The sequence below is a fragment of the Paramormyrops kingsleyae genome, chromosome 2 (assembly GCF_048594095.1).
Source record: "Paramormyrops kingsleyae isolate MSU_618 chromosome 2, PKINGS_0.4, whole genome shotgun sequence".
In the NCBI taxonomy this organism is placed as follows: Eukaryota; Metazoa; Chordata; class Actinopteri; order Osteoglossiformes; family Mormyridae; genus Paramormyrops; species Paramormyrops kingsleyae.
In genome coordinates, this window is record NC_132798.1 from 27,385,988 (window position 1) to 27,406,682 (window position 20,695).

General features: G+C 38.6%; 1 protein-coding gene across 7 annotated transcripts in view; it reads left to right on the forward strand.

The window, feature by feature from the left end:
- The window catches only part of rasgrf2b (Ras protein-specific guanine nucleotide-releasing factor 2b), a 55,918-nt gene extending 36,568 nt beyond the window's left edge, over positions 1-19,350 (forward strand). For all 7 annotated transcript variants that reach the window (XM_023824053.2, XM_023824052.2, XM_023824051.2 and 4 more), the window contains 12 exons: positions 243-368; positions 643-732; positions 1,037-1,143; positions 10,804-10,916; positions 11,039-11,099; positions 13,823-13,926; positions 14,125-14,209; positions 14,439-14,636; positions 14,798-14,877; positions 14,987-15,104; positions 15,208-15,276; positions 16,020-19,350. In XM_023824053.2, coding sequence (XP_023679821.1) covers positions 243-368; positions 643-732; positions 1,037-1,143; positions 10,804-10,916; positions 11,039-11,099; positions 13,823-13,926; positions 14,125-14,209; positions 14,439-14,636; positions 14,798-14,877; positions 14,987-15,104; positions 15,208-15,276; positions 16,020-16,112 — 1,244 coding nt within the window. In that variant the 3' untranslated portion in view covers positions 16,113-19,350. The remainder of the gene's footprint in view (positions 1-242; positions 369-642; positions 733-1,036; positions 1,144-10,803; positions 10,917-11,038; positions 11,100-13,822; positions 13,927-14,124; positions 14,210-14,438; positions 14,637-14,797; positions 14,878-14,986; positions 15,105-15,207; positions 15,277-16,019) is intronic.
- The last annotated feature ends 1,345 nt before the right edge of the window (positions 19,351-20,695 follow it).

A 20,695-nucleotide genomic window follows, 5' to 3' on the forward strand; every position in this document is an offset into this window, starting at 1 on the left:
GGCAGTCAGTCATCATGTAGAAATGACTTTAATGGCTTCCTCATACAGATGAAGAATATTATGAAAAACTTTTGGCCTTTTTTAGATCCAAAGTTCCTAATAGTCAATATGATGACTAACCTTAGGTTTCCAGCATGGGTGTAGGTTTGGTTTCAGCTCTGATAAGGGCCAAATCAGCCTTTAAAGCCATACCCAGGATACTTGAATTAATTTTTCATCAGTGCACTGTGTGCTTTTGACAGCGGTGTTGGAGTCTGTATCACTGGACAAGTTTAGCCCAGAGACGCCTCAGGCCAGCGAATCGGGCGATTGTTCCCCTTGCCACTCCCCGTCTACACCCCGTCACCTCCGGTACCGACAGCCTGGAGGTAAGTGTGCCTCATGGTGCCCACTGCACTTCTGGGCGATGAAGCTCATCCACACAGATAGTGATGGGGGATCAGAAGGGGCCCAGCCTAGAAACTGCAAAAAAAGAATTCTCCAGGTTTTATATTCTTGCTTTTCACTCAAACCGCTTTCTTGAATAATATAGATAAATAACACAGTGTGACTTTCCTTCAAAAAGTCTTATTATAGATAAGAACTTAAACTTGTGATGTTTAAGACCACTTCTAATGGCACTGCCCCTCTGCCTTGCTTCAGTGCCATCAGGTGAAAATTCCCGTTGTACTGTGTCCCCCGCATCAGCCTTTGCCATCGCCACGGCGGCAGCTGGGCACAGCAGCCCTCCAGGTGACAAATAGCCCATTTAAGTCGAACTGGATTCTCATGATCTTACCCTAATCTAACATATGGCTCCCCCAGTAAATTTTAACATTTTTATAAAATTCTACTTTTCCAATTAAATATTGTGTATGACAGTTTTTACTCCTGAGACAATCAACTTAATGTACATTTATTTTTTTCTGATTAATATCTTAATTTACACTCTTCTTTTAATCAGTGATCCTTATTGTGGCGAAGTTTCAGTTTCCAGCCGATTTTGTCCTGCTCAGGAAATGAATTGTGCTCAAATTCCTGCCTTGTCTATTTTCAGCTTTTAGCAACTCAGAAAGGATGTGTGACAAGGATTTTATTATACGCAGAGCAGCTACTAACAGAGTCCTGAATGTCCTTCGTCACTGGGTCTCCAAACATTCACAGGTATGCACGACTTTCCCCTTCATAACTCCGATACATCTTTATACTCTTTTTATAGCCTAATTTTTATACAACTGGGACATTGAAACAAAATTATTTGTTGAAATAAATAATAGATAGAATAATAAATAGAATTTATTCTGGAACAACAATGAACTCAAATCACCAGTTACAGTTTTACTGATATCCTCTGCTTTCAGATATTTTTGAAAAGGAATCCTCTAATATCTTCAGATAAAATGTAATCTTAGAAAAAGGGAACGTCAGTGAATAAACATCACATCAAGTGAACTGCAATATCTGATAAGAAAGAGCTGAACCTTCAAGTTAAAAAATTCCACCACTTGCACTTCTTGAAAAACAGGGAAAGTTTAAATTCCTGTTCTTGGGCCACTAAAGCAGTTCAGTGAAAATACAATGAATACAGTCATGTGTCGCTTTATGATAGAGCTACGTTCTGAGAAATGCTTCATTAGTATGGTGCTAAATCAGAAATTTTGTCATTGAATAAAAAAGGAAATTGGCATTGATCATAGAGTTTACTTAAACAAAGCTACATGGTATAGCCTACTGCCCACCTAGGGTATATGGTATAGTCTAAATAACAATAAAAAGTACAGTATTGTAAAGACATAAACCAGTAACATTATAGTCATTATCAAGTATTATATAATGTATGTAATTGTATGTGCTATACTTTTAGACAACTTGTTAGTAATGCATTGCACTATGACATTACAACGGCTACGACATCACTAGGCGATAGGAATTTTTCAGCTTCATTATAATCTTATGGGACCACCGTTGTATATGCGGTCCGTCATTGACCAAAACGTCGTTATGTGGTGCATGACTGCATACAGTTTGCCAGCAGTCGAATAACATAGACTGTGTCACTAAAGCAACCGTATTTCTCCTCAGCTGTTATACGGAAATTTATGGGCAGGACTATGATGTAGGCACAGTCATGATTCTGCATATAGCTGGTTTTTGTCAATTTAATGGCTTTCCTACCAATAAAATGAACCATTAACTAACACAAATCTGAATTTATCAAGTAGTGAACTGTGCTGGAGCTACTCTTTATGTTTTGTTTGATGTGTTGTCTGAAATTGTCAAAGAAGCACACTGAGGAACTAACTACATATTAGTTTCAAATGTGTGAATTCTAATTTCACATACCCTCCCTAGAAGAAGCATATAAGGATATAAGGAAAACAAACTTTCTCTTATTCTACCTGCAGTGCTGTAGTTTGAAAGAGGGGTCTTATAAAGCCCTAAGTTTCAGTGGTTGAGGTACAGTGAAGTAGCTCAAAGAAAACATGCTACCAGCAATGCTACCAGCAATATTATGTCAGGAAATTAAGCAAATGCTAAACAGAGCATTGGCACAGGGAGCTCTATTGATCCTGCATCTCATTAAAGTACATTCCTGTTAGAAGCGCGACGACTCTACAGCTTGTACTGCTTGCTCCTATTCCTACTGCAGCAGTAAATTAAATAGGCTGAGCTTTGCTGCTCAATAGCATCAACTGAACAAGGCCACTTCGCTGAACAGGTCTGGCTGGGTTAGTGCTCTGAACCTCTGCTTTACTAAATTATGTATTATATATGTGATTATGTATGTACAGAGGTTTCAATTCTTGGATTGCATAGGCCTGCCTATTTCTTTTTGCTAATTCTGCAGAGCCTTTGAAAACTGCTGTCTGTTAAAGATTTTGCTATGACTTTCTTTCTGATGGCACTAATGAGTGATTATGTCATCTTGGTGAGGAAAAGGAGTAGGTATGGTATAGAGGGAACAGCAAGCGAAGATGGATGTCACGGAAGTTTAGTTTATGTTTTGGTAATTTTTGTAATTGCCTTTATGATAAGAGGAGAAATTTACTGTTATGGGTCTGTTAGACTGTTACACTGTGTTTATTTCAGTTGACGTGCTCCTATGCATATAATGATTTAGTAACAGATTCAAGTGTATTAAATTGACATTTTCCAAATTGTCTGCTGTTGTGTAAGAACACAGCTGTGGCTCTGTCATTATCATGTTGGACTCAATATTAAAATGGGGTCAGTAGCAAGCAGTCACATCCTATACTCTGAATCATTTTAATTGGTAGCTCTGGTTTAACCATGAAATCCAAGCAACTGGAAAGTATTGCACCGGTGGCGAGACTCAGTCATGTGAAGACTGTCATGAGATAATTAGGCTCCGTTTGCATGTGTGGGAGAACCTGGACCCAGAGGAAAAGAACGTCACACGAGGGCTTCAAAATGGTCCTGAGTTTTATTAGGAGATTCTCTTTTCAAAGAGAGAACCGGACATCACAATGAAACTTTCCAAACAGATACAAAATTACCATTTCGGAGAAGGAAAAAAGCTTAGTATTGCCTATGTAAGCACCTCACTGCACAGATTCTCTTGTCCAGTGCTCATGGCACTGTGAAAAGAGCTATAAATATTTTATTGTATTTATTATGTTATAAATGCAGAGTCGCTCCTCCTTGGCCTTTTCCCTCCACATACTGCAGGGGTATCACTCGTCCTTCCAAAAATCATCGCCATGGAACTGAATACTTGCCCTCACTGCTGCTGGTAAGGGATGGCAACCTCCCTAGGCATCGCTTAGCTTTAATATCCACAGATATTCCATCTGACAATGACTGGCAGATTCGCTCATGTCTCATCTGCTTTCTTATAATGTAAAGACTGTATTATCTTCAGCCATATAAAAGCTAAACTGTTACAGGCATACATCATTATCCATTGTCAATGTTTTGTTATTTTCTTGTTATGAAATGATGACTCAATTCTAGACTGTGAGGATAAAACTATTTGCATACCCCTCCACAAATTAGGGGAAGTGAGGCCTTGCTAATGATTATTGGTCTAGTTACATATATTAATTGCATAGAGTTTGGCATGTCAGACAAAATAAGTGAAGTAAAATGAAGGAAGCGGCTCACATTTGAAAATGACTTCATTATGTTCGATTTTCTGGCTGGAGTTGGATTGCTGTTCAGATGTACCTTCTCGGCTCTGCTCAGACTGCTGTCCTGTTCCTTGGGGGTAGATGCCTAGAAATGCTAATGAAATGCGATGACTGCACAGTGCTTTTTCTGCCTCCTGTGAATCTGTAATTAACAGGGACATCATATAGTATCTGACGGCCTGGCTCCATGTTACATTGACTGAAAAGTAATGCTTTCTCTCCACCAACATACACTGACTGAGGATCAGATCAAAACCTGCTTTTGTTCTATCCAAGTTGTAGGTGTGATTTTAAGGGATTGAAATTGTGTATAGGTATGTTGCATCTATACACAAAGCTAATAATCATTTTCTATATGCATGTAGTACCATTAAATGCACTTTCATTTTTTTAAATATTCATTCAATTTTTTTTTTCCCCAGATGCGTTGCGCTAGTGCTTTTCATTAGTGAAAGAATATAAAACAGTACAGCGTTTCACAGCTTTATTATCTGGTATCTGCAAATTGTTGACAAATATCTACAAAACCAGTATATTTCATAAAAATTTGCAAAAACACTTCATACCCCATTTTGTTTCTTATACTGCTCTGCTGTTATGTAATGTAAATCAGTTATCTAGCTAGCTAGTCTGTTTTTCTGAGATGCATAGTCTGAGTTAACTGTAGCTGCCAGAGCTCCATATGTAAGGATACATATAAAATATAAGCTTATATAATACTATATATTTATGTAAGTTTGTGAATGTAAGAAGATAGTATCTGAACCGTTATTCCACTATGGGAACCGCTGCAGTATTGCTAAATGAAATGGGAAAAGTGAGACCTGTATTAAAAAAAGCAGCCTGTAATGATTTTTGGCAGATAGTCATGGAAGAAGCATCGCAGTTTCTCCTCTGCTTAGCTTCAGTGTCTATCAAATGTGCAGGAAGCAGTACAGCTCCACTGCTTGGCCTCATTACATTCTTTGAGTGTGTATCAGCACTCCATTATATTACAGGGACATTCTACATATTCATGGCATACATACAGCCTTGCGTTGACTTGCCTTCACATTTGGGATGGGGACCACCGGACGCAAGTCAGTTTGAGCGTATGTTGAAATTGTAGCTGTCCATCCGTATGCACACATCACATATACGCACACACTGCAGTGTAACCTAGATATGAACAGTGGTTCATTATATGGCTGGCAGTGCTGCCCATTCTCCTGTACCTGTTAAGGCTGTTTTATCGTTCTGTGGCGAATTGACGCCATCAATAACTGTGTAGCTGGGTATCCTACGCTGTATCCTGACGCCTGTAGTTACGTTTCTACGTGTACGTCAGCGGCAGCATAGGGTATGTGGCTAGCTAAGGTGTAGATTCTACACAGAAATATAAATCACCCTTTACATGACATTCCTATTAATCATGAGTCATACTATATCAGGAGTACAGAGCCCAAGAAGTCCCAAAGAATACTATTTTTCATCTTTGGCGCACAACCATATATAAATATACAGTTTATATAATTATTGTGTGAGCACAATATACAGCTCTGGAAAAAATTAAGAGACCAGAGCAAACTGCAGCCTGGTTCTTTTCTGTTACTCATTCATTCATTAATGAAGGGCTTCTTCTTGCTTTATGGGACTTCAGTCCTGCTTCTAGGAGCCTGACACGAACTGTCCTAGCAGTGCACTTCACACCTGCACTTAATGTTTCCCATTCCTTTTGAAGGTCACTTGATGTCATCCTCTGCTTCATGAGAAACTGTTGGATAAGTTTACAGTCATCTCTGACATTAGAAATTCATTTATGCCCTTTACCTGACTGGTTTCTGGATATTCCCAGTGTCTCCTGCTTCACCCTGTTCTTGTGTACTGCTGTCTTAGAAATTTGGAACCTGGAAGCAACCTGCTGCTCAGCGTAGCCTCCTGCCAGCAGAACCAGGTTTAAACCAGGGCTTAAAAAAACAGATTTTTTTAATATAGAGTGGTCTCTTAATTTTTCCAGAGCTGTATTATTGTGAGTATTGAGCACATTTATGTGAATAAGGAGCAACTAAAACAGATCGTAAAATTCTACTTCAGTCTTAGAACATCTTACAAAGACATTCTCAGGGTTGGCAACTTTGCTTAGCTGGCTGGAGTGAGATTTTCAGTTTTAGACAAGTCTACACACACATGCACAGCAATCAGTTTTGTGATTCGCTATTTGTGTTTAATCTTGTTAATGGATACAAAAATAGGCTACTTCAGCTGTAACAAGATGTTGGTTCAGCATTTTAAGTTCATTGCAACTGTTGTACACCCCTTCAGGTTTCAGATTTCTTTATGGGTGAATTTTAATTACTTTTGAATGATCACCTCACATTCACTTACTGTCAGGTGCTCATTCATAGCACAAAGGTCTAATAACTCTAAAACATGAGACTGGGACACCTACTGAAGAGTTCTTTGAATTGTGGATTATGGGGCACAATGCACACCCCTTGGATTTTTGGGTTTATTAAGTAGGTAATATCTTGTGCACACAATATAATTTCTTGTGTGCACAAGATTTTAAAAAATAATATTTCCGTTCAGGTGTCTCACAATTAGTGTATATTACTAATATATCTGTGGTCCTTGTTGACATTTTAGCATCACACAGCTGCTGCAGATTTGTAAGCTGCACTTTCATGATGCCAATCTCCCATCCCACCGCATCCCATAGGTTCTCTATTGGATTCAGATCTGCTCACTGTGGTACAGTGAAGTACAGTGAACTCATTATCTTGTTCAAGAAACCAGTCTGAGATGATATAAGCTCTGCGACATTGTGCATTTATCTTGCTGGAAGTAGCCATTAGATGCTGGATACACTGTGGTCATAAATGGATGGACGTGGTTAGCAACAATATTCAGGTAGGCTGTGACATTTAATCTCGGCCATCTCTGACTCTCTAGACTCAAACAACTCAAATGCAGATTCAGTTTTTCAGTTTCTTCCAAATGTGCTAAATCCGACTAGCTGTTTAAATAACTTCTCTCCTTTCAGTTTTTCTGAGGTTTATAACGTAATCTTTACTGCAAACTCGTTCACTTGACCCTTTCCTTACACCCCTAACTCTGAAATCTCTCCCGGTGCTTGGCCCCCACCCTCACCACCCTCTTCTATCCCTAGCCCATGGTCATGTTCCCACTATTCTCAAATTATTAATTGTTACCCCCATTCTTAAAAAGCCTGGCCTCAACCTAACTAACCTTGGTAACTGTTGCCCGATTTAAAATATTCCTTTCTTTTCAAAAATTTTGGAACGTATAATCTACTCCCAGCTTCTTACCCATCTCCAATAAACAGCCTCCTTTAATCACGTCAGTCCGGTGTCCATCAATTCTGCAGTACAGAAACTGCCTTAGTTAAGGTTTTAAGTGATCTCCTTATTGCAATTGACTCTGGTGCCATAAGCCTCCTATTTTACTTGATTTAAGTGCAGCCTTTGACATTATTTCGCATTCTATGCTGATTCAGAGACTCCATGACCTAGGTATTTGTGGGGCAGCGGTTGACTGGTTCATCTCAAATTTCACTGACAGAAAACATTTCATCATTCTATCAGGTTATAAGTCACATACATCAGTTATCACACGTCGTATCCCCCTGGGCTCTGTTCAAGGGTCACTGCTCTTAATCATTTACATTAATCCTCTGGGTCAGATCATTTGCCACTTCAGTCTAAATTTACATTTCAATGCCAACGACACCGCAATCTACTTCAGTACCAGCTCCATAGAGAACTTGCCACTATCAAGTCATGTGTCTGTGAAACTAAACTATGAATAAGCCACAAGTTTGTAAAGCTTAGCAGCGATGAAGCAGAAATTATTATCATTGGGTCAAAATCTACACTCAACAAAATGAGGCTGATTACCTTCTAATTGGACCATAACACCATCTCCTGTTTACCTGTTACCTTTGACCCAACCCTCTCGTTTAACCCACATACTGTATGTTCCATAGTAAAAAGAGCTTACTTCCATCCTCAGAACATCGCCCAGCTTAGGCCCTGCCTGTCTAACTCTGCTGCTGAGTCTCTCATTCATACCTTTATGTCTAGCTGTCTAGACTACTGCAACTCACTACTCACTAATATCACTGCTAAATCTCTCCATCAACTTCAGATTAGAGCTGTTACTCGATTAAACTTCATTACTTGATTATTAAAAAGCTTCAATTAAAATTTTCCTTCTCGATTACTCGGTAATATGGCAGAAAGCTGTCAGGATAAGGGTTCAAATATAGAGTGAAAGGATCGTTTGCGCGGGAGTACTTCACATTAAAAGTGAATCCGAATGCAGTCGTCTGTCAGTATTGCAAAGTGGGGCTTAAATATCACTACAGCATGTCTGTAATGCTAATACATCTTAAAGGAAGGCATTCGGGTTTGATGGACTCACCCAATAATGCGAGGTTAGTCAAAGATACAGCTCTGGAAAAAATTAAGAGACCATAGCACATTTTTTTGTTTCACTTTCAATTTATGTGTATGCATCTATGTAAAATATACACTTTTTTTTGCAAACTTTAGCCTGGCTCTTCCCTGCTTCTCATTAATGAAGGGCTTCTTCCTTGCTTTATGGGTCTTCAGTCCTGCTTCTAGGAGCCTGATGTGAACTGTCCTTGCTGTGGACTTCACACCTGCACTTAATGTTTCCCATTCCTTTTGAAGGTCACTTGATGTCACCTTTCGATTCATGAGGAACTGTCGGATAAGTTGACGGTCATCTCTGCCATTAGAAAGTTGCTTCCGCCCACTGCCTGGCTGGTTTTTGGTCATTCCCAGTGTCTTCTGTTTCACATTTGTGCTAATTTTTCTTGTGTACTGCTGTCTTAGAAATTTTCAGTCTGGAAGCAGCCTGCCATGTAGCCATTTGCTAGCAGAATTACGATTAAACCAAGATTTAAAAATGCAGATTTAAAAAAAATATATATGGAGTGGTCTCTTAATTTTTTTCCCGACCTGTACATCTCATTTAACCTCTGAAAGTACCCTAGTCTGTCTTTGTCATTACTTTGACTTAAATTATTTTGCTTATTATGATTCCCATATGTCAACATAATCGCTGCTAAAAATAAAATTAGCCCCGTCACATAGCTACATCATTTTACATAATATGGAACATAATAACCAATTAATATAATTTTTTTTGTTAAAGGGGCAGCTCACCCCAAAGCTAAAAAAAACACATGCGTTTTAGAGGGGCTTTAGTGCTATCCATCCAGGTTGTTCTGCTGGTTGTTGTCTAGTTTTGGAGATATCGCTCGTAGAAATGTCGGGTCTCTCTAGAATATAGAGACTGAATGGCATTCTTTTTGTGGTGATTAAAATGCCAATTTCACCAATTTCAAAACCAAACTGAAAACCTTATTGTTTGCTCAAGCCCATAACCCTGCTTATCCATAAAATGTTTAATACCTTTAGGCACTTTCACACCACTGGAACTTTTATCTGCAACAAGAACCTTTTTCTAGAACTTTTATGTTCACACTGCCAGAACTCGGCCTAATTGTAGTCCTTCAGAGGCAGTTCCAGAACCCTTTTTTAGTACCTACTCCAGAAGAGGTACTTTTCATTCAAACATGAACTGCTGGGGAAGCACTTACAGCAGATGGAATTATTTTTGTACCCCAATTACATGTAATGCGTCAGTTAATAGATTTTTTTTTTGCTTGTCTCCATATTTCTGCATTGGAACATTTGATTGCTAACTTTTGTCTAATATCATCAGTGCCAGTGGTGAAACTTGCCAATGCTTATAAGTGGAATAACATTACATCCTTTTTTGAAAAGTGCTATATAAATAAAATGTATTATTATTATCATAATAATAATAAATGATGCTCAGTTAGTATTAAGGTGCCCAAACTGTGCCAAGAAAATATCCCCCACCCCATCATGCCACCAGCCTGAATTGTTCATACAAGGCAAGACGGATCCATGCTTTCGTGTTGTTTACACAAAAGTCTGTCCCTACCATCTGAACAGGAGTGCCACCCAGTGTGGTCTTCTGCTGCAGTAGCCCATCTGTTTCAAGGTTCAACGTGGTGTGCTTTCAGAGATGCCCTTCCCTTACATTTATATATTGCATTTATATTATTTAGTAGATGCCTTTATCCAAAGTGACATAGCGTTGAGAAAGCTGAGTCAGCCCTGGAGACATTGTGGTTAAGGGCATTGCTCAAGGCCCCAACAGCAAAATCACTCAGGTGTGAACCAGCGGCCTTCCGGTCACAGGCACAGAAGCACACACCACCCCCACCAGTACGAAGGAAATGGGTGTTAGGATCGCTGGCAAGCGAGCCGGAAGGCAGGAGATCGGAGCCGTAAATAAAACGGGGTTTTATTAGGCGCGGGAAGGCTGACAAGAACAAACATCCGAACAATACAATGACGGATCTGGGGAAGACTGACTCAGACGAGGACTAAATACAAAAGACAAGCTAGACATAACAGGACTCAGGTGATCACAATCAGGGCTGAACACGAGGTAACGAGGTGGGCATGGCACACATCGGGATCGAACGGAGCGGATCGTGACAATGGGTACCATTAAGAAAAGTCTTTAATGTCATTAATGCTTTCTTTAGTGAACCTGGTACATCACCCTGCTGGAGTTTGATCGTTGATGTTGGGCCTCTGTTTGATAGGACTTTGAGATGAACAGTGAGCTGAAGATATGTGTGATCTCCCTGCTGGAAGAGGTGCTGCGGGACCCAGACCTGCTGCCCCAAGAGAGGAAAGCCACAGCAAACATCCTCAGGTAACGGATATCAAGTTAAGCCCAGGCTAGTGATGGACTAAGACCTTTGCATAGCACTGAAGTTATTTAAGAGGGATCAAAAAGAAATTTGATGTAATCAGATTTAATATACTTTCTTATAGCGCTCTTTCTCAAGATGACCAAGAGGATGCACAGCTCAGGATAGAGGACATCTTGCAAATGGTGAGTAAATTAACTGGTGTAATAGTCACAATTCCGGTATTCATCTGCACTTTCATTTTTTATTCATTGTTGTAGTATGAGGTCTTTAATACTGCAGCTCAAGACCAGCCAGTTCTATAGGCAACACAGGTGATCGCTTAGGCCTTAGGGAGCTATTTCATTAGGGGGTGCAAATGGACGAATGAAAAAAATCAGAAGAAATTCCACTGGTTGCATTACATGACATTACACAGTTATTTAAACACATTTCTGCTGCCGTGGGGGGTTGGGGTGTGGGGGGAGGGGGGGAGCTCAGGAGAATCTTACCCAGAGTTACAGATATATATAGAGTTATATTATTGCAGTGTGTGGATTTTCATCACTGCATTTTTTACCTCCTATGTGTTCTATACAGTGTGAAAGTCTACAATTTATCAGATAAACTGCTTCCATAAGCAAGGTACTTCTGAAGATATTCCTGTTGATTTTCACCTTATGAGATTTTGCAAAAACAAAATTCATGTTGAATTTGCTGGTCGTCTGTAAACCAATGCCAGGTGGTGGAACTAGGGTGGAGACTTGAACTTTGCTCCCAACATCTGATTCAACATGTTCCCACAGATTGCAAATCCAGCTACTTTCTCTCACCTTTTCCCCGTGATTGTCCAGGAGATTCCTGGTTACCTGCATAATCTTAGGTCAGATCTATGTATTTGGGTTAATATTGAAAGCAAAAATGCTGACAATTTCATTGACAATGGCAAATTGTCCATTTTATTGACACTTGTAGTTACATGATTTTATTTAACACAAAACCTATTAATTGAACTGAAATTGTACCAGATGTGAGCATTACTTGCAAGATTACATGTGGACTTAAAAAAATCTTTAAACTTTCAGTAATTATAAAATTGCAATTTCATTATAAAAGCCTTCTTTTAGGTAAAAATATGAAACAGACTGGTTCACTGAACAACATTTTTTGGCTGTTGAACTTGTTAATCAACTAGCGCTGTGTTTACAGTGGTAATTCAGTTTCAGCTTTTATCAAAGCTGTACACTGACAGAATTATCTGCTGTTTATAATGGAATGCATTAGAGGGTTATTTATTTGTGCATTTATTTGTTTATTTCTTTAAAGTAATGTTACATTTCACAAGACTTAAAAAGGGCCGATTGTTGTTCAGTAGAATGACATACAAAATAACATCCTTAGGGCTCAGGTGAAAATTCAGTTCTCTATTTCTGATTAGCGAAGTGGTGATGCTGACGGTGATGCTGTACAATGACGTTGAAGCTACAAAGAGTCTCAAAAGCACAGCATGTATGACTCTGGGGTGAATTAGAAGGAGAATTAAAATTATCTTTATAGCACATACACAGTTAGTAATTCTTTATAGTTGCTGGTTAAAAATAGTCCAATATCACGAATCATATCACGTATCAGGCATGTACATACATTTTCTGTCACTTCCCTTTATTATCATTGGAAAAATATTCACTTTTACCAGCTTACAAAACGTCATATCCTTTTATTACTTTCTGATGTTTTTCCCAAGTATTGCTTGACCAAATTAAAAATGCAGATAATGCAACTTTAGAAAATTAGTGACCCTGCAACATGAATTGCATTTTGTTTGCTTCATTTAATTTGCAGTTTAATTGAAAGAAATTAATTAAGATCTCAGACTAAAACAAAAATTAGCATACCCATGGGGTTTCAATAACTGAGGTTGAAAAACAGTAACTCTAAGTATTTCTTATGAAGTCTCAGGTCTAAACCGAGTGTAATATTTGAATCGTAACATTTGGCACCCCCTGTGGGCTTAATTTTCAAGTGCAAAGCTGATTTGACCAGCACTGGATGCTGCTACTGAGCATTATGCTTCCTTACAGAGTTTAAAATGCATCAAGGAAGACACATTTATATTATATACAAACACACAGTAGTCATTTAAAACAATGAAGATTATTTAATGCTGTTGTTTACCCAGGGGACACTTGGATAAAAGGTGGTGGCCCCTTGCATGTAGAGCATGTCTTGCACTGACTGTAAGATACTGGGTGATACGTTTGTTGAGTTAGTTGATACAGCCTGTGCGTGTCATGGCTAATCATTCAGTGTTTGAATGTTCTGTGTCTCCCCATATCCCTGAGAAGCCAAATTAAGATTCTAACTTCCCTCACCCCACCAAAGAAACATTAAAAGACTGTCAGCAATCAGTTTAAACAAGTTTCTGCTCTTAAGTTAACCTTATGTTTGAAGGTTCAGTGACTACCATTCTTGTTCATACTCTTGCCATAATAAAAAGTGCATTATAGTTTTACTATAAATCGTTTTTCATAGGTACAGTTTTTATTTATTCACATTAATAAATTGTTTTAAGTGTTTGTATTATTTAATCAAATTTATTTATATTAAAAATCAATGCAAGCAGTAAATTCTGTTTTTGCTGTCCATGCCATTTCCTGTCACACTGAGACTGAAAACTGGGAGTTACATCTATTTCATTTTTAAATGCAGCTGCAGTAGCCGGGAACTTTTTACGGGGAACAGCGGCTTTTTATGATGGCACTGACTTATATATTTAGACATTATTGAAGTGAATGTTGTTGTGTTTTTTTTGGATAAACATGATGAAGAAACTGATTGATTATTCTGATCTTTTAGTGTTATTTTGCCCTGTAGTCATGTGATTACTTGTGTACATGTGTATCTATGAATGCTTCATTGTCTTCTCCAGGCGGAATGTCCCAAAGTGGAATGCTTTGAATCGCTATCCGCAATTGAACTGGCTGAACAGATCACCCTGTTGGACCATATTGTCTTCAGGAGCATCCCCTATGAGTAAGTGTTAATTTATAGTAAAACTAGCCAGAGAGTGTTTGAAACACTTCAGAAATATAGTGAAGCAGCTTTTTGTGAAAATAATGAGATGAAAAATGTTAATGATATCATGGTAGAGATTTGATACCGGTGTAATATATATGATATATAATGGGCTCCTGTTTGACTATGACAGTGGTTATGTATGTTGCATATTAGAGAGTTTCTTGGCCAGGGATGGATGAAGGTGGACAAGACTGAGAGGACACCTTATATCATGAAGACGAGTCAGCACTTCAATAATGTGAGATGTGCAAAGTGCACTTGAAACCAAAGAAGTATAATAAAAGTCAGGGATTTTATATTGCTGGACTTGTGTTAGTCACAAGTATTCACTACTACATGTGCAAGTTTGATTGATGTGTGCAATCTTACAGTAATATGGAAAAGTTTATGTCACAGCAGTACATCTTGTTCTTGTATCTCTGCATCGCACAGATTCTCTGCTATCCTTTGTCTTTTTCTTTGTCTAGATGAGTAATCTGGTAGCGTCTCAGATCATGTCCCACACAGACGTGGGTTCCAGGGCGAGCTCCATTGAGAAGTGGGTAGCGGTGGCTGACATCTGTCGATGCCTTAACAATTACAATGGAGTTCTGGAGATCACTTCTGCCTTTAATCGGAGTGCCATCTATAGGCTGAAGAAGACATGGACCAAAGTGTGCAAGCAGGTGAGTGTGGAGCCACTACAACAACAATCCGAGAGGTAAATGTGAAATACAAATAAGCCCGTTCTTGAAATTTGTGATAAAATGACATTATGTGCTTCTAGAAAATTTAATTCATGATGCAGTTGGAGGTTAATTGGTCTATTTTAAACTATTTTTGACAGACAAAAGCACTGATGGACAAACTGCAAAAGATAGTTTCATCTGAAGGAAGATTTAAAAACTTAAGAGAAACCCTGAAAAAGTAAGGCGCCACATTTCATTACTTTGAACTGCAGTAGTTTTTTAGAACTTAATGAGTGAGAGTCTTAAATATGTGCTTCAACGTTGTTCATCACTTTGTGTCCCCTCAGCTGTAATCCCCCCTGTGTCCCCTACCTGGGTATGTACCTGACTGACCTGGCCTTTATTGAGGAGGGCACACCTAACTTCACGGAGGAGGGCCTTGTCAACTTCTCCAAGATGAGGATGGTAAGCATACCAGAGCTCAGAGTCCTGAAGATCAATATACATAGTTTATCTTGTCCATTCAGCCTGCAGAAGACAGCTAGAAAGATTTTTCCCTGACCTACAGATATCACACATTATTCGAGAGATTCGACAGTTCCAGCAGACCCCATACAAGATTGAACACCAACCAAAGGTAATTCCCGGTGAAGCATGGCTAGAAGTGAAGGATATAGCACAGCTGTTATGCATCAAGCCTCATTCATTATTATTTGAATTATGTCATGATAGAAGAGAATACAGGAAACAGAAACAGATAACAACTGTCATCTATACAAAACAATTCATGTGCACTGTGCTTTGATGAATGAGAAAAGGAACTTAATGGACAGAGCAATCTAGTTAAAGAGTCATTTGACTGATTTGGGCATTACATTAAAATCAGGGTCCTTTATTGTAAAGACTTATGTCTGAATCAGTGAAGCTCATAGATGCGTACTGCCCTGGTATTCAAACTTTTTGACAATGAGAGACACTTTGATATATATGTGGTAGATATTTTACATTTGACATTTGCTAGATTAGAGGGGGTCTCACTCGATATATTTTGCTGACCAGGGGGGTTGCTTGTAATGAGGGTATAGCAATCAACTAAGATTGACCTGTGAATCGCATTCACATTCTAGATCAGGGTTATTCAAATCATGGTCCTCGAGGTCCGAGCACTGCTGGTTTTCCAGCCTTCCTTCACCTGTCAGTCAGGTGTGAAGCCTCTGACCAATCAGAATCAGTAATTATTAAATTAACTACCGGGGAGAACTGAAAACAAGGCCTGGATTTGGAATCAAGGTCCAGATTTGAAGAACCCTGTTCTAGATCTTTAGATCATCCTGACTGTCCTAAACACAGCTAGTTTTTCTGTTCTGTTCCTACCAACAGGTCACTCAGTACCTACTCGACAAAACCCTAATTATGGATGAAGACACACTATATGATCTGTCACTCAAGATTGAACCCAGATTACCAGCTTAGACAGTCTCTTCTGTAGGGCTCTGGCAAGATGTAGGCGCTGTCGACTTGGCAGCTGCATGAGTACTATTTGTATTGGATGGGTAGAGGTTGCTGTCAGTGAGTTATCTGGGAGAGAGCAGCATGTTGAGAAACAAGCAGAGTAATTCCCATGAAATGCAATGGCTAGACAGGAAGAATGGCAGTGCTTGCATTGTGGGTGCAAAGTGAAGAGCAGGAAGTAGAAATGGCATCTCACTCTTGCCTGGCTGCTTCATTTGTGCTAAATGGAAGGTAAATGAGGCAACAGGAGCTGTTGCCATGGAGACAGTGGAGACAAAAACAATGTGATTATTCATTCTGGTAGAAATTATTAAAGGAAAAAGTAATATATTTAAAGTTATGTAGCATGTACAGAACTTCTCAGCACATTGACTTCCTTCCTTACCAGTCACCCTTTATTGACTCACCGTAGATTACAGCTATAAAGTCCGTGCTTAATAATGTTAATAAGGATCAATTAAAGTTGGCAAAATAGAGTATTCTAACCACAGCTGAGTGCAGCATGAACAAACCTAGTGAATTTTTAGTATGCTTTAGAAAAACAGTCTTTTTTCTTAGTAGGCCTGTATACTTGTTCATTATTGTAAATTATAATGTGTTCATAGGAAATAAGGTTCTTCCATGATTCCATGAAATTTTAAATTTTACTTTCCTAATTGTCCTAATCTATCTTCTATCTTAAGAATCTTTTGTTTTAGAGCCAGCTGCTTATTGTAGCAGGCCAGAGTCTAGTTAAAATGAAAGTAGATAATTGAGGTGCCTTTTATTAAGATGCAAGAAAAACACATATGTATTAATGTCCTAGATTATTTGCTTTTTCATGATGATTATCATTATTATCACTACTTAAAATCCAGAGCTTACTTATGATCTATTCACAGTAAATATTTTTAAATAGAAAAAAACCTATCATGACCAATAATATATTTCAAGAGATCAAAATTAAAATCATAACCAATGCTTTTAGAAATCACTAACATTCATTGTGTATGAAGTGAAGCACCTGGTGATATTTGTAGGTCTTGCCCTTTCACAAATGCTGAGGAGTTCTGTTCAATCTTGGACCTGCCAGTGGCAGCAAACAGGAAGGCATCTGAGTGACCTTTCTCTGGAAGCCATGGGAGACTCTACTGTAAAGTACAAAATTATGCCACGAGTTAAAGGGACCGCGGTAACTTTGAGCGATTCACTTCCTTCACAGGTGATTGCAAGCTCAGCTTAGAGGAAACTATCTTAATTGACATTTTTCAATTTATGCTGTGATGTTTCTCTTTTCTACTTATGCTTGCTGTCCAAATGGTAATGACCGTATGAACGAGGTCACCAGTGTGTGTGGCTTAAATGAGGATTCTGTGCTGGGTTTCCAAGCTCACTATCCGTGTTGGTGAAGAGTTTAGTGGTCTGGGGGAGCTCAGACAATAAGAGTCATCTGAGGTAGCTTGGGGTATCAGGCATTCCAGACATGTCCACTGGGCGGAGGCCCTGAGGCAGACCCAGAATATGCCTGAGGGACTGTATCTCCCAGCTGATTTGGGAACATCTGGGAGCCCCCAGAATATGCTAGGTTCAGTGGCCTTGGAAGAAGAGGTCTGGCCTGACCTGCCTAGCATGTTACTCTCATTGTCCACTGTTCATTGTGGTAGGACTACAGTACCTATAGTAATGGCAGCTTAACAGGTGTGTTTGTATAACAATTTTTGCTTTTTGGTCCAATATATAGAAAATGGAAATATAACCTGACTGAACGACTGAACAATGAAGCTTTTTAAATATTTATTTTTGTTTAATTTTAATGTTCAATATTTATTTTGCGTCTATTTAAGTTCACGGTTCTTATTTAACATCTATTACAATATTCAGCCCTGTCAGGTACTGCTGTTTATACTCTTAATGTTGAACTGGGCACTGTCTCAGTTACACTATTGCTAAATCCTAAGTCTTAGGCACTTATTCCGATACCAACATACCAATATTTATAATTTGTCTTTGAAAACTGCAGGTTTTTGTTCAATTTGAAAAAGACACCCTTTAAATGCCTTTCACCACCATTGCAATAATAATTTATTTTGAATTTGTCTGATTTCAGTCTTTGTGAAAATCATGTACCATCTGTGCTACTTCATAATAGAGAAATAGTCCTGACATTTGGGTATCATAGAAAATGCTGATAAAATGCCATTTTAAAATATCTTTGTATGGTTTGAGTAATGATTGGTATGATTGGTTAACTTATAGAAACAAACTGCATGTAATTAATTGTATGCATGTAAGAAACGGTACATTATAAAAAAAAAAGTCAGTGTAGGTATTCTAGGTAACTACTGTGTCTTTCGTGTGTCTTTTTTTTTTACAAAAAAAAATGAATAATAAGAAGAAATGGACAAACTGTTGCAATGCAGTTGCTTATTTATCAGATGATCAGATTTACCCAGCTTTTGCTTAAAACATGTACAGTAAAATCAAGGAACTGGCTTGGAACAAAATAAAAACTGTGTAAAACCAGATGAACAAGAGAGAATTATGGGTGCTTGGTGTAGCTTCATATATGGTGACTGGAGAATATACTACATAGAGAAACTGCTAAGAATTTGGGGCCAGAGGAAGAAATCACTGGACAATCTGTTGACCTAAGTTAACCAGTGGGAACCACCTCAAAGTGCTGAATGATGTTAAAGTACTGTAGTATGAAAATGACAAGATGGTGAAGGGATCAGGTGGGGCATTCTCTGCAGCTTTGTTAAGTTTACAGATTTTTTTTTCCTTGTAATGGTATAATATTTCATACTTGTTTGTACGTTACAATATTTTGTTAACGTTTGGAATATTTAAAAAATGATTTGTAAAGACATTTCAATCTTTTGTTTTATGTGTCATTAATATTTTCCTTTTACTTTCTGTAACTTCGGAAGATGGCAGAGAAACAAAATGTAGCACAAATACAAAGTGGATTTTTCCTGATGTCTGATGCCATGAAATAGCACAGTGTGCGAATCCAGACATGTACTATGCATTACTGCAGAAACACATAAGGCTGCATGCTGTGCATGTTCCCCCATCATACTTCCCACTTCAGCACATGCATATGTACATTTACTGTATTATATCTCTTTTTCTTTGTCCTTTGACTGTTATGGAGGATGTACAGCTAATCTATCTTAACTTTTTGCCTGTATGTAAAATAAAATGTCTTTTCAGTTAATTGACTTTTTCCATTTTTTTCATTTTGTTTGGATATGCTCTTCTGTTTACTGTGGAGAGAAATTAAGATTGATGCTCATTTTGTGCTGGTCAGAATTCATTCTTTGTAAAAACTGTCCATATTTGGAACATGTTTGTGTCTTTGCAGTTTTGTGTTTGAAATAAATGACTGGAAGAAGAACCGATAACTATGAGGAGGAAATGAAGCACTGTTTCTATGAGGAGGAAATGAAGCACTGTTTCTATGAGGAGGAAATGAAGCACTGTTTCTATGAAGAGGAAATGAAGCACTGTTTCTATGAGGAGGGAATGAAGCACTGTTTCTATGAGGAGGAAATGAAGCACTGTTTCTATGAGGAGGAAATGAAGCACTGTTTCTATGAAGAGGAAATGAAGCACTGTTTCTATGAGGAGGAAATGAAGCACTGTTTCTATGAGGAGGAAATGAAGCACTGTTTCTATGAGGAAAATGAAGGATAAGAACCAGCAAAGAGTTGTATGCAACAGTTAGGGCACCAACTAAAATATGCAGTATAGTTAATTATGTAGGCCTAAGTGAAAAGTAAGAAACTGTGTTAAAAAACAACATATTTGTAATTAAAAAAAATAATAAATTCACTTTCATTTGTATAGCGCACAACATTACATTGTCTCAAAGAACTTTACATTATCTCCTGCCCAATGCCGCCAGTGAGGATGCGAGGGAGACTACAGGCAGTGCAACAGTTAGGTGAGTGCAATACGTAAGCTCTGGCAGATATGGCTGTGGCAGCATAAGTAGGAGGGAGAGAAGTGGGAACGCAGGCATGGGGAGTCCCTGAACATCAGCCCCTCCAACTCCACGAGGAGGGGGTCTGAAGCACTGACAGTACAGTTCATCCAAAATCAATGGCACCAATACTCACTCAATTCTGCACCTCAGACCTAGCTGGGGCTGAGTAGCTAGTTAGCGCTAGAACTAGATTCCCTATAAGCTAAACTAAACAAGTGTGTTTTTATTCTATACTTGAATACTGAGAGTGACCCTGAATCACACACATCTGCTGGAAGACTGTTCCACAGCTGAGGAGCTCTGTAGGAGAATTGTATTCAATCTGAGCTTTAACTGCAAGCCAGTGAAGGAATCATAGAAAAAGGCTAATATGATCATATCTTCTGGTTTTCGTAAGTACTCTGGCTGTTGCATTTTTGTACCAGCTGAAGTCGATGTAAGGAACTGGATGGATAACCAGAAAGGAGGGCATTACAGTAGTCCAGCCTGGAAGTAATGAAGGCATCATTCCCGTATCTACAATTGAGGACACCGAGGTCAAATCCTCAGTATTTATTCTGCAACTCCAATAACT